This window comes from Balaenoptera ricei, chromosome 16 (genome assembly GCF_028023285.1).
Source record: "Balaenoptera ricei isolate mBalRic1 chromosome 16, mBalRic1.hap2, whole genome shotgun sequence".
Classification (NCBI taxonomy): Eukaryota; Metazoa; Chordata; class Mammalia; order Artiodactyla; family Balaenopteridae; genus Balaenoptera; species Balaenoptera ricei.
Window position 1 is genome coordinate 5,913,166 of NC_082654.1, and position 16,718 is coordinate 5,929,883.

A 16,718-nucleotide genomic window follows, 5' to 3' on the forward strand; every position below is an offset into this window, starting at 1 on the left:
ACGGCGTCATTAGCCAGTCTCAAGGTCTGGCTGCCTGCAAACATGCCTCCCCGCGACCAGGGCAGCTGGGGGTCTGTGATGAGGCGTGATCTCGTGGGCTTAACGAGGCCCATTAATAACCCACTGGTGTTTCTATTTTCAAAATTGTCTTCTCTGTCTAATGGAGTTGAGGAGCCAGGAGAAAATCACTCGGTGCTCTCTAAATGGAATTCTAATCTTCTCTCCCAGGAGATTACACGTGCTGTGACTTGGTTGTTAAAATAAAGGAATGCAAGAAGAGTGAGCAGCCCACCATGCCCGAGCCCGAGCCAGCGCCCACTGAGCCAGAAACCCCCCGGGGACCGGAGACCCACGAGCTGCAGGAAGACTGTTCCAAGAGCCAGCAAATGCCCGCCAGCTCCTTGACCTTGCAGGTAAGGCCTTCCATGCATCTCAGCGTGATTCCCACCAAGGGGAGACTTTTCCCGAGGAGCCTGTGGGCACATGACCTCACTTCTGCTTCTGAGGCTGGAGACCTGACTCAGCTTCCTGGTGGCTGTGTGACTCTGGGCAGGTCCCCTAACCTCTCTGGGCCTCTGTTCCACCATGTTGAGTAAGGAGATGATGATGTCTACTCCACCGGGCTAGGATGGGGATCGCCTAACATCAGCAGTGACCGTGATTGGAGCAATGACAGCATTTGTTGAGAACTTTCTGATACCCAGACATGGGGGGGGGGGGGGGGGGGGCGGTCACTTCATGGGCGTCAGGGCCTTGCATCCTCATGGCACCCCCGTGAGGCAGGAGGCCCTACAACCCTATCTTCAGATAAGAACATAAGCCTTTGAAGGATTAAGGAAGTCCCAAAGTCATGGCCTTGAGTTCAAGGATATGGAAGCTCTCATTTTGTGTCTTTCCCCAGTTGTAGAAGTAATATGTACACATTTTTTAAAGTTCAAAAAATACATAAAGATTAGAAGGACAAACAATCCGGAGGAAGCCAGCTACGCCGTCTGGGAGACACGTGGTGCGTTGACAACAGCCCTGCTGATGTGCGGCGGGCCCCACCTGCCCGCCCTGCACCCCTGTCCCCGCGCTGGTCCCGCCGTGAGAGACTCACGTGCTCCCAAAGCAGCTTGAGCCTCCAGCCTCAGGGCGGGCAGCAGGGGCAGCAGCCACGCGGGGGCCCACAGGCCGTCCCCAGGGGCCATCTCTCCAGGCCCCAGTGACTCGTGCCTGGGACCTGGGGCTGGCACCTTGGAGGCCAACTGGCCAAGAGACTCCTTTCCTGGCACAGCTGCTAGGGGCGCAAACACGACACGGATGGAGCCCACGTCGCCCTCTCCCTGGAAACTCTGAGCTCCCCGAGGGCTGGGAGAGGAATGAGGCAGAGGACGTTTGCACTATGGCAGCACCTCCAGAGGGCCTGTGCTGAGCACCTGCTATTTGCAGAGCTGGGGCAGTGGCTGTAAGGGATGCGATGTGGAGGAGATTGGGCACCTGCCATCCGGGAGCTCACAGCCTAGCATGACAATACGTGTGCGTGAATCGCTCGCGCGGGGTGGTCCGTGAAGTACCACTATGCTCAGGCTGAACAGGGAGACCTAGCAGTTTACTGGGAGAACCGCGACTTGAGCCGATGGGTGTAGCTGTGGATGGTACTCCAGGCAGGGGATCAACTTGAACAGTGGTTTGTAAGGAATATCAGGTTAAGACAGTGAAAGGCAGGGTGGGAAAAGCATGGGACACCCACAGCTGAGGGTCGCCAGACGATCTACCAAATTACGACGAGCCTCAGTTTTTGCCTCTGTCAAATGGGGATAAATGTATCTGCGTTCCAGAATCAATGCGGGGATTCTCAGACAACAAATACACATAAAGCATTGAGCTTAGTGTCTAGCACAGAGCAGAGTGCATCAGTGGTGGTTACTCCTTTTCAGTAAATCTGTGTTGGGGGCTTCGTCCATTCACGGAGTGGTGGTTACAGTGAGAGATGAGGCCGAAGAGGAAATACGGGAATTCTGACCTCCCCTATGGAGCTTGCAGAGCCATTCTGCAAAGGCAGAGCTCTCCTGCCAGCTCTTTCTTCCTGGGAGGAGAAGCTGTTTCCGTTAGCTATGATTACTGTTTCTCCTGAAAAGACACACGTTTCATGCTGGGAGGGTGATCTGGTTCTGTGCTTCTTAAGGCGTCCAGCTCCCTGCAGAAGCAGCTGACTCGTAACGCCTCCATTCCTTTCCCACCCGTGTCGCTTTGGAATATGGAATTTAGGGCGTTCAGATTTTGGAAATGGATTAATTGACAGGTAGGAGAAGGAACGGGTGGAGGTGTGCCTTTGCACTCACCGTTTGATGCTGGTAACTATCAGTCGTGCTGCAGTGGGGCCCTTGGTGCTGACTGAGACCTGTGCTATCAACGTGTCTGTTGCCATCTTTCCATGAGGTGTTGGGAGAAAATTGGGACGTGCTCATGCATCAGCCTCTTGACCCGATCAGACAGATGTGTTGCCTTTCTGCGTCCTTTCTCTTAAAAAGAAAATGCTTTCTTGGCTCCTCTTAGGAGGCCCTGGAAGTCCGCAAACCTCAGTTCATTTCTCGCTCGCAAGAACGTCTGAAGAAGCTAGAACACATGGTACAGCAGAGAAAAGCCCAGCGGAAGGAGAGCCTGGGCCAGAAGCAGAGTCTCCTTCCTGTCCGCGCCAATAAGAAGCAGTTCACCGTTCCCCACCCTCTTAGCGGTAAGCTACAGGTGGCTCGGGAGGGCTGGTGAGACTGCCGGATCCTGGGGCTGGGACCTTCACCCAAGCTGGTGGTCCAAATGGTGTCCCTGCCATATGCAGGACTCATGTTCGCCCAGGTACCCAAACCTCAGGGTCATACAGCCTGCCCTGGAAGCCAGCCCATCTTGAGAGATTATATACAGGCACTGAACTCAGCAGAAATAACTTGGGACACAAATTTACCACTTTAGCTGGGAAAGTAGCAGCCCAGGGTAGCCGGCTCAAATTCTTGGCTCCTTAACAGATATTTGCAAGAGGTGCCCTTTGCCCTTGATAGATTGCAAAACAGGTCTCAGGGTGAGAGGTTGACTCCAGTTTGTCTATATCAACATTCATCATCTTGAAACCCCTTTCCTGCTGTGAGCTCAGAGAAGGGATGGCCAGCTTTCCAAGCGCAGGGAGACCGGTGTCGCACTGACCCTGCAAGGACAGCACTCACTGACTCACTGGAGAAGGCGTTATCAGGACCCTTCTCTGGGCCAGGACCCTTCTCTGGGCCAGGCCTCATGCTGGGAGCTGGGGAGAGTGCAGTGAGCAAGGCTGGCCTCCGTCCTTTCTTCGTGGAGCTTATAAACAGACTATTAAACCAGTGAGAATAACAAGAAGAGACAAGGGCACAGATGGGGACATGGGAGCATATTCTGATGGCCTGCCAACTCAAATCTTAAAATCTGGAGGCCTGGGGAAACCTCCGTTTTATTTCTTTGGATAGAGGAACAAGATCTTTCTTCCTAGAAAAATGTTCTGGCCCCCAGGAGGTGAAATCATGGGTCTAATTCTGAATAAAAGTCCTCTGGGGAAATAACCATATTCAATAAAATGCAGCTTAGCAAATATTACCAAGATCTTACAGGGGGAATGGGGGACAGAGGACAGAGGGGTTGGAATAGGATTCCTATTAACCACGGGCAGGCTAGGTCCCCCTCAGTCCCCCGCAGTTCTGCTGGGGGTGTCGTCCAAGACCCCAGAAAGGGCAACTTGAACGCATCCTTCTCGTGGTGAAGGATTTAGTAGTACACCTGCTGCTCAGCCCCAGTAACACTTTCCAGGATGCTAAGAAAAGGAAATCAACAAAATACATGTGCAAAGACTTTCCCTGCTTGAAAATGTGGTGTCTCTCACCGGCTTTGGAAGCCGATTGGCAGATATAGACTATTTGGGTGTGTTCTCTGGCGGCTCCTTAGTTTCTGGCTCCACAGAGAGCAATCTGGGTTCGGGTACAGATTTCTCAGGTTGCCATGAGGCACCAAGTGTCAGTTACAACTGGGGGTCCCCCCAGGGCCTTCAGTGTCCAGGCTTGCTCTGGGGAGGGCTGCCAGGGTGCCCATGGTGTGTGGGCCACTTGGCCTCAAAGTTTTTGAAGATCCTGCTTGATGCAAATGGTTAGATAAACAAATGTGTTGTCAACAAATATAAAACAGTGTCATGTTAGAGCTCAACATGCGTATACACAAAAAATGGTGGCTAAGAGTCTTCCTTTTCGGTCAGCTCCCGTCACTTTGTGTAGAAAAAAATGGAGACGCATGGACATTTGGGAACTTGTTATTCATGGGGCCATTCCTGCTCGTCCCCTGGGCCAGCTGCCTTCCGGCTGTGCCATACCGTGGGCCTCAGTGTTCTGGACTATCATCATCTCAAATATCAGAGGGAAGCTGCCTTGGTCACCTGTATCCATTTCCTAGGGCTGCTGTAAGAAATGACCCTAGACTGGGTGGCTAAAGTAACAGAACTTGATTCTCTCATAGTCTGGAGGCCAGAAGTCCAAAATCCAGGTGTCCACAGGATTGATTCCTTCCTGAAACTCAGAGGGGGAATCCATCCAATGCCCCTCTCCTCGCTCCGGTAGCTTCTGGCAGCTTCTGGCATTCCTTGGCATTGCTTGGCTTATAGATGCGTCATTCTAATCCCCGCCTCTGTCTCCCTTGTGTCTGTGTGTCTCTGTGTACAAATGTCCTCTTCTTATAAGGGCACCAGTCATTGGAGTAGGGCCCACCCTCATCCAGTATGACCTCATTTTAACTTGCATACATCTGCAAAGACCCTATTTCCAAATCAAGTCACAGATACAAGGGAGGGGGCTTGAGCATATCTTTTTGGGGAGACAGTTCTATCCACTCCATCATCCAGTGGTGATGTTTTGCCCCAAACAGATATCATCCTTACATGTTCACATTCCTTTGAATGAAAATCTTAAAATCGTGTATAATAATAAAAGGTGATCAGACCCAGTCGATAGTCTTAAATAACCGAGGCACCTTCTTATTACCCAAATTCCGAGACGCTCCTGATGACTAGAATGCTCTGGGCAGGCTTCAGCGCACGACTTCATGGCCGCCCTTCCGATCCCCGCGGTATTGATGGTTGATGAGAGGTTTACTCTCGTGTTTGTTTGTGTTAGGTCGGCTCAATCAGACAACTTCTGAAACCAGAGCCTTGTGCGAGCTCTGGACAAGCGCAGGGAGTGCTTAAGGCTCCATTAATCGAGTCTGCAGTACACATCTTGTCTTCAGCCTGTCTGCTGGCAAGATGATAAAAGCGAGATGCAGATGTTTTTCTTACACGCTAAATTAGTTAATAAATCATATTCGTGAACGAGCTCCGGCTACAGTGTCAAGACATCTGTTAGAGGGAAGACTCGGATTGCTTTCCGAGCTGAGATAGCTGCCTCTGATCAGGGCCCGCCCAGCACAGACCTGAGAGGTTCGGGTGGGACCTCTGGCAGCTGACAAACACCCACTTGCGGAGGGGCTGCTGGCAAAGCGCGCACCTGATATCCAGGACAATTACAGCGAGGGCCAGAGGGCCAGCTCCGCTTCCTGTTGGCTAATGAATCCTGAGCAGCCTCTAAGGCACAGGGGCAGTGACACACGTGTGTGGACACACATGTGCATGCTCATGTGTGTGAGTGTTCAGTTGGCTCCCTGTGTGGAGGTGGGGGATTTTCAAGACCAGCTGGGACCAGAGCGAGTCTGGAAAGCAGCATTATAAAGGTCCTGCCTACAACCCCAGCCTGTCTTAATAACTCATCTTCTGTAGCTTGAGTTCCCAGAGCCAACAAATGCCTGGCCTCTTTCCTTATCCAGGAGCCACCTGGGCCGCCTGGGCTTGGCTCCAGCAGTGACACAAGGAACATCTTCATCCGTCTCTTAGCAAACCCTTCTTGAGAACCCACTGTGCGCCAGCCACAGTCCCTGGTCTCAGGGACCTCCCCACCTCTTGGGGAAAGCACACAGGTAAAGAGGCAATGACCTTGGAATTTGCTACGTGCCATGAAAGGGGGTTGCCATGGCAACCCACAGGTGGTGGACTTGCTCCCACCTTGGGATATGGTCCTGATGGAGGAGACCTCGTACTGCATTAGGATGAGGAGAGACTATGAGGGTGAGTCGTGGGGCAGGGTGGGGAGGGCGGGATGTGCTGGGGGAGGATGTGGAAGCATTGTAGGGAGAGGTCGCTGGGTGCTCAGTTCAGCTGTGGCTGGACCGTAAAATGGGGGTGGGGAGCAGACGGGGAGACGGAAGCGCCGGAGAGGAGTCCAAGGGGTACCAGGCATTGTATACGCTGCTTCTGGGTTTCTCCTTATTCTGCCGTCCAAGCTGAGGCTATGTAGCTCCAGGCAAGGCGTGATGAAGGCAGACTAGGGCAAGGCAGTGGAATGCCGAAGGGCAACAGATGCAGAGGTTCCTAGGTGATGGAATCGGTGGGACGTGGTGACTGCCGAGTCGTGGAGAGGAGATGAGCCTCAAGGAGGCTGGAGGAAGAGGGCGGGAGGCCGGCCTTTGTTCTCAGCGTCTGAGGTACTGACTCTCTAACCTGTGGGCCTCACTCTCCTTCCCCAGTCAGGGCTCCACCTGCCCATGTCCCCTGAGTTACCTGGGGCATAGGCGGGGCTTCCCCATAGTCTCTGCACAGCTCCTGGGGTCCCGGGGGGAGGGACTGGTCATCTTGAAAGGCTGACCATAACCTGGAATTAGAGAGTTCCAGAATCAGTCATTGCTTCTGCCTGGCAGGATGCATTTGAGGGAGGATGGGCTGAAAGCAGGTGGGAAGCATCAGGTACAGCACCCCCAGGTAGTAGGCAGTTTAGCACCTGCAGTTAGTAGGTGGTACAGCACCCGTAGGTAGGGGCTCAGTCGGTATCTCCTGGTGACCAGTCTGGGCGTTATCCTGCCCTCACTGCGACTCCCCCAGCCGGGGCCGCGCCACCTTCAGGTTTCGAGCCTTCCTGGACTCCATGCTCACCCTGCAGCCAGACCCCTCCCAGCCTAACTTGCCCGCCTGCCTACCTTCCCCAGGTGGTCTCATTGGCTGTCCTTCTTTATCTCCGGGAACATTCACCATCAGTGCCCCCAAACCTCCTGATAGAAGCCCTGTCTGTCCCTCTTCCCCTCTGCCCTGCAACATCCTGCCTAACCCCCATAGTCCATCTCGAGTCTAGCTTCTGTCTTAATCTCTTACCCCCAAGGCTCTTCCCTGTGACTCCTGTAAAGCGTGACCTGGGCTGCGTGGTGACGTTCACGTCTCAGTTGAGCACTTTGCTCACTGTGAATCACTGCTGCTCTCTGTACTCAATGCTGCAGCCAGCAGGAAAGCTGGGCAGTGTTCAAGCACAGCTCGGGGTGGCTTGCCTCCGTCTCAGTTTATGTCCCCTCTAATGGTTGGCCTGGTCCTCCTGGCTCTTCCAGATTGTCTTCTTAACCTGTGAGTGTGTAGGAAACCCATCAGGAAGATGGCTTCAGGAAAACCCTTCTTCCAGCAAGCCCTCCCTGACTACTCCCATCCAGTCTCCACCTCCCCACCTCTTCCATTGGAGCACTCCTGTCTCTTGTATCTCTCTACATGGTCTACCTTCTTCCCTTTTCACTTTGGATTATAGCCATGTGAGTGTGCCAGAAAAATCTCCCTGGATTCTAAGTGCCAGTGGGCACACACCACACCAGGTCACTCTGGGAAACTCTGCTGCGTGTAGCAAAGCAGACTAACTTAATCTGAATTGCATTATCCATACTTCCCAAGGCAAGCCAAGCACAGCCATTTAAATCACGGACCACAGTACAGGAGTGGAATTCTCCTGAAGGCACTGCAGAATTCCTTCTCCAGCTGATCTGCTTTCACTGATGATTTTTGGCTGGAGCAAGTATTAAAATTAATTTGCATTCTCTGAGCATGTAGCTAGAAAAGTGACCCAGCAGATATGAGATGGCTGGGGAAGTCATTGCAGTAATAAAAATGTGCTGTTCATCACGCAGCTAGCACTGGCCACACCGCCCCTGTTATTGCTGATCTGATCTCATGAATGTTTTTCCATCAATCTTCTGAACAAATATTTGGGGCTAGTTCTCCCAATATTACTCACAAAGGAATTTTAAATGCGCTTATCAGATAAAAGTCAATTGTTACTTCATCAGTCTGCAAAGAAAACAAGAAGCATGATTTAGCTAAAAGACTGTTTCCCTAATTCAAAGATATTTGCATGTACACTATTACTGGTGTCCTTCTCGGACCAGTGATAAAGGTTTTGTGTTGTGTCTTTTCCTAAGAAACGAGGGAAAAAAAGATCACTTTATGTCTCTTGATTAGAAGTAGACCTATTTTATTCTAATTAAAATAATTAAACACAGAATTGTAGAATGGTAAGGAAAAATGTCTTTATGGGAACTCTCCCAATTGCCTGGATTTTATTTTCCAAATGATTTCCCTTTTATCCCACAGTGCAGTTCAGTAATAAACCTTGCAGTGACACTAAGGATATAAATCTACTTGGCAACCAGAATGAAAGTTTATTCATCATCTATAAATCATGGTATTTTTTGTTTCTCTAAATCCGCGGTCCCCAACCTTTCTGGCACCAGGGACTGGTTTCTTGGAAGGCAATTTTTCCACAGACTGGGGGGAGGAGGGGATGGTTTGGGGATGATTCAAGCGCATTACATTTATTGTGCACTTTATTTCTATTATTATTACATTGTAATATATAATGAAATAATTATACAATCCACCATAATGCAGAATCAGTGGGAGCCCTGAGCTTGTTTTCCTGCAACTAGATGGTCCCATCTGGGGGTGATGGGAGACAGTGACATCCGAAGTGTGTTGCTTATGTCCAGTCTACTCCGTAAGATGCAGCTTAATTGTCACTTGCCACTCACTGATAGGATTTTGATATGCGTCTGCAGGCGGTTGATCTATTATGGTCTCTGTGTGGTCAAACCTCTCTGCTAATGATAATCTGTATTTGCAGCCGCTCCCCAGCGCTAGCGTCACTGCCTCAGCTCCACCTCAGATCATCAGGCATTAGATTCTCATAAGGAGCGTGCACCCTAGATCCCTCACATGCGCAGTTCACAGTGGGGTTCACGCTCCTATGAGAATCTAATGCCGCCGCTGATCTGACAGGAGGCGGAGCTCAGGCCGTAATGCGAGTGATGGGGAGCGACTGTAATTACAGATGAAGACTTGCTTGCTCGCCCGCCACTCACCTCCTGCGGTGCAGCCCGGTTCCTAACAGGCCACGGACCGGTATCAGTCCGTGGCCTGGGGGTTGGGGACCCCTGCTGTAAATAATGCTGGGAAACCCTGGAATTGGAGCAGTGGATCTCACATCAACAGCTAGCCTTTCAGACACGTTCTAGATGTTGCTCTTTTATGGTGAAGTGCGATTTGAGCCGTTGTTACAGGTTCCTTTATATGAGTAATTTAAACTTGCTATTCAACACACACACATTGTTAAGAAAATGTGGCGAAAGTACACCAGATTTTATATATCAATATATATAAAGTCCTATTCTATAGCCACAAATAATAACTTTGAAAACTGAGAACGAATTATAACTGTTAATATTCTGCAATTGTCACTTTTGTCCCCAGCATCCTTAAGCCTAGACTCTCCAAAATGCATTCCCGAGGGAGACCAATCCCTTCAGATTGTTTTGTATGCTGTAGTCTCTGGGAGGTTTACAATGCTCATGTATGTTAAAGGCACTGATAAGTTCTCTAAACTTCTTTGACCTTGGAATGCTTTTACCTGACTCTTGAGACTCCACTTTGGAAATATAGCTCTAGGAATGTTTGCTTATAAAAATATCTACCGTGTTTTGCTAAAGAAACCCCAACTGGAGTTTCAATCTGCCATTTCCCACAGAAATCTGGGACTGTGTGAAGGAGGTCTTATTCTCCTTATCTGAATCCCTTTGGTCTAGCAATTCCAGAAAGTGATGACTGAGGACCCTGGGAACCTCTGGGCAGTGGGGTTGTGGTGCCGATTTCACAGTCTGTGGCCAGCTTGCCTCACTGGAAGCTTGTCCATTGACAGGCCCTGGACCTGTCTCCATGTGGGCTCCCCTGGCATCTGTAACAATGCCATCATGCTGTCACCCAACACAGAGTCCAACAGAGAAAGAGGAACCAGTCAAAATCCCTTTGGAAAGCACTTCACAAATGTCATAATGTGAAATAACCAGGGAGGGTGGTGGTGTCCATACCAAGAGCTGAGAAAATGGCTAGAGGAAGCAATAAACTGCCAGAGAACTAACTGTGTAACTAGGGCAGAGGCTTTCCTTCCCAGTGATACAGGCAGCTGAATCAGACTATGCCACTGGGGTCTCTGGGACTGGTGATCTGATTGTCTGTTGCCATGGCAAAGAGAGGTTCTCCATACCCTCAGAATAGGGTTGCCAGATCCATTAAATGAAAATATAGGGTGCTCTGTTAAATTTGCATTTCAGAGCATCAAAACACCTTTCAGCATAAGTATGTCCCAAATATTACATGGGATATAACTTATGCTAAAAAAATGTTTCATCGTTGATCTGAAATGCAAATTTAACTGGGCATCCTGTATTATATTTGGCAATCCTTCCTCAAATCCTGGAAACCCATGTAGGGACTTGGCTTTTTTCCTTATCACTCTTACCTTCTCTCAGTGTTCCGCAAACCTGAGCGAGCATCGGAATCACTTAAAGGGCTTGTGAACTCACAGACCACTGGTCCAGCCCCAGAATTTCCGGTCCAGCTCACCTGGGGCGGGGCCAAGGACTCGCATTTGTACCAAGTTCCCAAGCGATGCTGAGGCTGCCGGTTCAGGGGAGGAAAGGGAAACAGAAGCCACACAGATGTTACTAGCATTTATGTGAAAGTATAAGCCTCACCTTGAGAACCACAACCATCCGTCTTCTGCAGAGAATAAACAGCCCATCGATTCCATCAGCGACTCAGTTCTCAGGCCTCTTACCTATTTACTCTGAGGCCTGAGGTTAAGTTACTGAGCTGCAAGGCCTCAGTTTGCTTATCTGTAAAGATGAAAGACCTGCTTTCATGGAGAGTGCTGCTAGTTTGCATCGTTGCTGTCACTGGCGTCTCCGTGGCCATAGCGCACTTTCATACGGACCATCCCATGAGACCTGCCAGGGACCTTTAAAGCAGGTACTGTCCCCGCACCAAGCAGAGGAGGTACAGAAGGTCAGCGAGCTTGAGTGGCCTGTCCCAGGGCACGGAGCACCGAGCTGAGGCCTAGACTGACCCAGAGCTGCAGACTCGGATCCCAAATGGACACTTTTTTCACGGTATGGGGGGTCAGGCAGGCCAAAGGAAGCGTCAAATGTACATCATAGGGACTTCCCTGGTGGCGCAGTGGTCAAGAATCCACCTGCCAATGCAGGGGACACAGGTTTGAGCCCTGGTCCGGGAAGATCCCACATGCCACAGAGCAACTAAGCCCGTGTGCCACAACTACCGAGCCTGCGCTCTAGAGCCTGTGAGCCACAACTACTGAGCCCGCGTGCCACAACTACTGAAGCCCTCGTGCTCTAGGGCCCGTGCTCCGCAACAAGAGAAGCCACCACAATGAGAAGCCCGTGCACCGCAACGAAGGATAGACCCTGCTCACCGCAACTAGAGAAAGCCTGCGCACAGCAACGAAGACCCAACGCAGCCAAAAAATTAATTAATTAAAAAAAAAAGGTACATCATAAAAGCACGATGTTTAATGTACTAATGCTCGTATTATTTTCATGAAGCAGAAACAAACAGTGAATTTCCTGCCGTGTGTAGTGAGGTCACTAAGAACTGGGGTCATTACACCTTAGAGTCTGGGTGAAGTTGTCCAGCTCCTTTGGTTTGCCTTTAAATTCACCAGTGTGCTCATTGCGGGAAATGCTGTATATCACTTTGCTGGCCCCAGAAAAATGCACGTTTTAGGCAACTGATGGGAGCCCTTGACGAGGGTTCAGTTTGTGAGTGTCTGGTCTTGAGTAGGGATCTGGGTTAGTTTGTGAATCTCTGATGCTGTAGACAGTGGGGTGAGCTGAATATTCATGATATCAGCTTGTTCGGTGGCTCCTTGGGAAGAGAGTTGGCCAGGCAGACAGCCAAGTAAAGTGAATCTAGAACCATAAAGGAGAAGACCCTGGGGGGCAGGGGGGAAAGCAGCTTGCGACGGAGCTCTTGGGTCCAAGAGAGAGAGTAGGATGGCACCGGAGATTGTATTAAGTCTCCTTTGAAGCAGAGATGTTTGACTTGGGGATCTGGTTCCTCTAGGTGGAGGAGCTGAAGCCATGGTCCCTGGGCCTCATCTGCCTGTGTTGCATCAAGGATTCTGCTATTACGAGGATCTGCAGGGAGGCTCGTGGGCTGCCAGTGTGCCTGGCAGATTGGCAAGCCCACGATCCTTCTCATCACCAGCCCCTCCCCCAAGGGCAGACCCTTTCTCAAATCCGTCCTTTAGCTCCCAGCACCCTACCTGTTTATGGAAGCCCTGAAACAGTAATCCTGCTCTAAACTCAAGGATAAGTCTGTCTGTGCAGGAGCCAAGCTCTCTGCAGAGAGAACAATTCACTCATCTTAACCAGGAGCCTGTGGTCAATCTCATTTCTTGACCTGAGCATGAAAAGAGAAATAGATCTCCCCACAGACCTCTGGTTTATTTTTCATTTCTTAATTTTGTATGCCTTTACCTGAAGGATCTGAGAGGCTCGTTGCCTTTCTGAACTGTGACATTAGTATCTCTCTTTTGTGTCTGAATGGGAATTGAGCATTATTTTTATATAAATGAAATGTGCAGCCTCCACCGGCCTTCCAGGCCCCTAGAATGGGTTGCTTATCCACAAACTGTCATTCAGGATCCCACAGAAGGATAGAAGGGATTTCAGAAAACTGAGGATGTTTATCCAGCACAAGATTTTATCATCACAAGAGCATTTTGAAGGCAAACAACCTATGAGTCTTAAACTGGCTTTTCTACAGTGTAATGCACACCGTTTAATTTCTGGAGGGTTAATTGGTCCAAGGCAGGCCACTCGGCTGCTGCCCACGTCAGCAAATTGGAGGTCCCAGCGAGGTGAGCTGAATGGAAATGATGTGCAAGTAACTGGATGTAACTCCTGCAGACCATGATGTAATTATTCCAGAGGAAGGAAGGCCAGCTGCTTACTGGCTTTGAAACTGACATAATGAACAGCCTCGTGACCTTAGAATACACATGTACTGGGGCCCCTTTTCAGGAGAAGAATCCTCTAGAGATTTTCTTCCCTAAAACATACCCCATTTCCATTCCTTTTGGGAGGGCCTATCTTTCCTAGAAGATGCCGGCCAGTGTAGACTTGGCATCTACATTCCAAACTGGCTTGTTGGCTCCCGGCTGGATTCTCTCCCACAGGCATCTCTTGGGTTTTGTGTTTTTAAGCTAGGGGAAGCAAATTCTAAAAGACTCTTCAAAGTGCTCAGGGTGACTGCAGAAAATCAGCTTCTGCGAGGGCGCTGCACTAATAAATCCAGTGTGAACTTGATTATCATTTAGATAACTTGTTCCATAGGAAAAATGAAGCTTTGCAATCAGAGCTGTAGATAAGGACTCTGTGTGGAGGAAAATGAGCCCTGGCCTCATAAACAACCAATCATGCTGGTGTCCGGGGGATCCTTGCTGCCTCCTGCTGACACTGTCAGACAGCTAGCTAGCTAGCTGTCTGGATGTTGAGGCCACCTGTCCCCATATGTGCATGCGTGTTTGCACATGTGTGAGGTGAGGGTTGTAATAAACACCCGCGTGTGTTTATAGAGATTGATGGGATGTCAGGACTTGGCTTTTACTCAGCTGCTCCCCAAGAACAGCCTCAGAAGCACCAAAATCTCGGTAGCTCGTTGTTTGCTAACCTGAATCAGGCTCAGTGTGTCTGGCCTTGCCACACGAAATTAGCAATAGGCCAGTAGTTTGGATACAATGATAAGCTAGACACAAGAGATTCAGGTTTTAAAAAAAAAAAAAAAAGAAGAGTTCTCCAGGAAGCCGGAAATAGGCAATTTACCTTAGTAATTTTCTTCGGGGGTGGGGAAAACCCCTGCTGTGTTTGAATGATAAAACAGGACGTAAATACAACCGCCTTTCTTTCCTCTGTATTAGTGAATTAGAACACGTGCAACTTCAAGGAAAATCCAGAAAAGACCCATAAGCTAGCTGAAAATTGTTCTCACCAGTCACTTTAATTTTATAAAGGTAGAATTTACATTAAAAGGGAATTGATAGATGGGCTTTCACTGTATTTTTGAGCAAAGTGCGTGCAGGATGGCTTCCATCTCATGAAACGAGGTCCTGCTGTATGATTCCTTGAAGAACTGTCTCTTGCTGCAGGCTGGTCCCCATGGTCCTGCTGTGTTTCCACCTGGGCCACCCGCCTCCCACCCTTCCTCCCACTGTTGGGACACCTCTTTCTTTTTCAAGATTGAGCTCAGCTGTCTCCTGCTCTGAAGTCTCCCCAGTCCCACCCCTTCCTTGGTGGACTGTGCACCCGCCATGAGCCCTCTCCCTGTGTAGACATCAGTCCTGGCACATGAAGGCCTTGTGTATCTGGCTCTCACCCTGGGCTGTGAGCACTTGTCTTATAGATCTTTTTATTTTATTTTTTTTAACATCTTTATTGGAGTATAATTGCTTTACAATGGTGTGTTAGTTTCTGCTTTATAACAAAGTGAATCAGTTATACATATACATATGTTCCCATATCTGTTCCCTCTCGAATCTCCCTCCCTCCCACCCTCCCTATCTCACCCCTCTAGGTGGTCACAAAGCACAGAGCTGATCTCCCTGTGCTATGCGGTTGCTTCCCACGAGCTATCTATTTTACGTTTGGTAGTGTATATATGTCCATGCCACTCTCTCACTTTGTCACATCTTACCCTTCCCCCTCCCCATATCCTCAAGTCCATTCTCTAGTAGGTCTGTGTCTTTATTCCCGTCTTGCTACTAGGCTCTTCATGACCTTTCTTTTTTTTCCCCTTAGATTCCATATATATGTGTTAACATACTGTATTTGTTTTTCTCTTTCTGACTTACTTCACTCTGTATGACAGACTCTAACTCCATCCACCTCACTACAAATAACTCCATTTCGTTTCTTTTTACGGCTGAGTAATATTCCATTGTATATATGTGCCACATCTTCTTTATCGGATGATGGACATTTAGGTTGCTTCCATGTCCTGGCTATTGTAAATAGAGCTGCAATGAACATTTTGGTACATGACTCTTTTTGAATTATGGTTTTCTCAGGGTATATGTCCAGTAGTGGGATTGCTGGGTCGTATGGTAGTTCTATTTTGAGTTTTTTAAGGAACCTCCATACTGTTCTCCATAGTGGTTGTATCAATTTACATTCCCACCAACAGTGCAAGAGGGTTCCCTTTTCTCCACACCCTCTCCAGAATTTATTGTTTGTAGATTTTCTGATGATGCCCATTCTAACTGGTGTGTGGTGATACCTCATTGTAGTTTTGATTTGCATTTCTCTAATAATTAGTGATGTTGAGCAGCTTTTCATGTGCTTCTTGGCCATCTGTATGTCTTCTTTGAAGAAATGTCTATTTAGGTCTTCTGCCCATTTTTGGATTGGGTTGTTTTTTTTTTAATATTGAGCTGCATGAGCTGTTTATATATTTTGGAGATTAATCCTTTGATGATTCATTTGCAAATGTTTTCTCCCATTCTGAGGGTTGTCTTTTGGTCTTGTTTATGGTTTTCTTTGCTGTGCAAAAGCTTTTAAGTCTCATTAGGTCCCATTTGTTTATTTGTGTTTTTATTTCCATTTCTCTAGGAGGTGGGTCAAAAAGGATCTTGCTGTGATTTATGTCATAGAGTGTTCTGCCTATGTTTTCCTCTGAGAGTTTTATAGTGTCTGGCCTTACATTTAGGTCTCGAATCCATTTTGATTTTATTTTTGTGTATGGTGTTCGGGAGTGTTCTAATTTCATACTTTTACATGTAGCTGTCCAGTTTTCCCAGCACCACTTATTGAAGAGGCTGTCTTTTCTCCACTGTATATGCTTGCCTCCTTTATTAAAGATAAGGTGACCATATGTGCGTGGGTTTATCTCTGGGCTTTCTATCCTGTTCCATTGATCTATATTTCTGTTTTTGTGCCAGTACCATACTGTCTTGATTACTGTAGCTTTGTAGTATAGTCTGAAGTCAGGGAGCCTGATTCCTCCAGCTCCATTTTTCGTTCTCAAGATGATACAAATAGATGGAGAGATATACGATGTTCTTGGATTGGAAAAATCAACATTGTGAAAATGACTCTTACTACCCAAAGCAATCTACAGATTCAAGGCAATCCCTATCAAACTACCACTGGCATTTTTCACAGAACTAGAACAAAAAATTTCACAATTTGTATGGAAACACAAAAGACCCCGAATTGTCTTATTGATCTTTGAGTCTGCCGAGCCCCAAAGAGGTGAAAACTTAACAGTCAAATGAAGGGTTGCTCCAACACAAAGCCTGGTTTTCTTTCTTCCTCCCTCCCTCCCTCCTTCCCTTCCTTCCTCTCTTTCTCTCTCTCTTTCTCTTTCTTAAATTTATTTTATTCAAGTATAGTTAATTTACAATGTTGTGTTAATTTCTGCTGTACAGCAAATTGAGATATATATGTGTATATATATACACACACACACACACACACACACACACACACAT

At 48.4% G+C, this 16,718-nt stretch overlaps 1 protein-coding gene across 3 annotated transcripts in view; it reads left to right on the plus strand.

Moving 5' to 3' along the window:
* The window catches only part of C16H10orf90 (chromosome 16 C10orf90 homolog), a 237,714-nt gene that overhangs the window by 206,633 nt on the left and 14,363 nt on the right, over nucleotides 1-16,718 (plus strand). For all 3 annotated transcript variants that reach the window (XM_059899883.1, XM_059899884.1, XM_059899885.1), the window contains 2 exons: nucleotides 229-413; nucleotides 2,539-2,716. In XM_059899883.1, coding sequence (XP_059755866.1) covers nucleotides 229-413; nucleotides 2,539-2,716 — 363 coding nt within the window. The remainder of the gene's footprint in view (nucleotides 1-228; nucleotides 414-2,538; nucleotides 2,717-16,718) is intronic.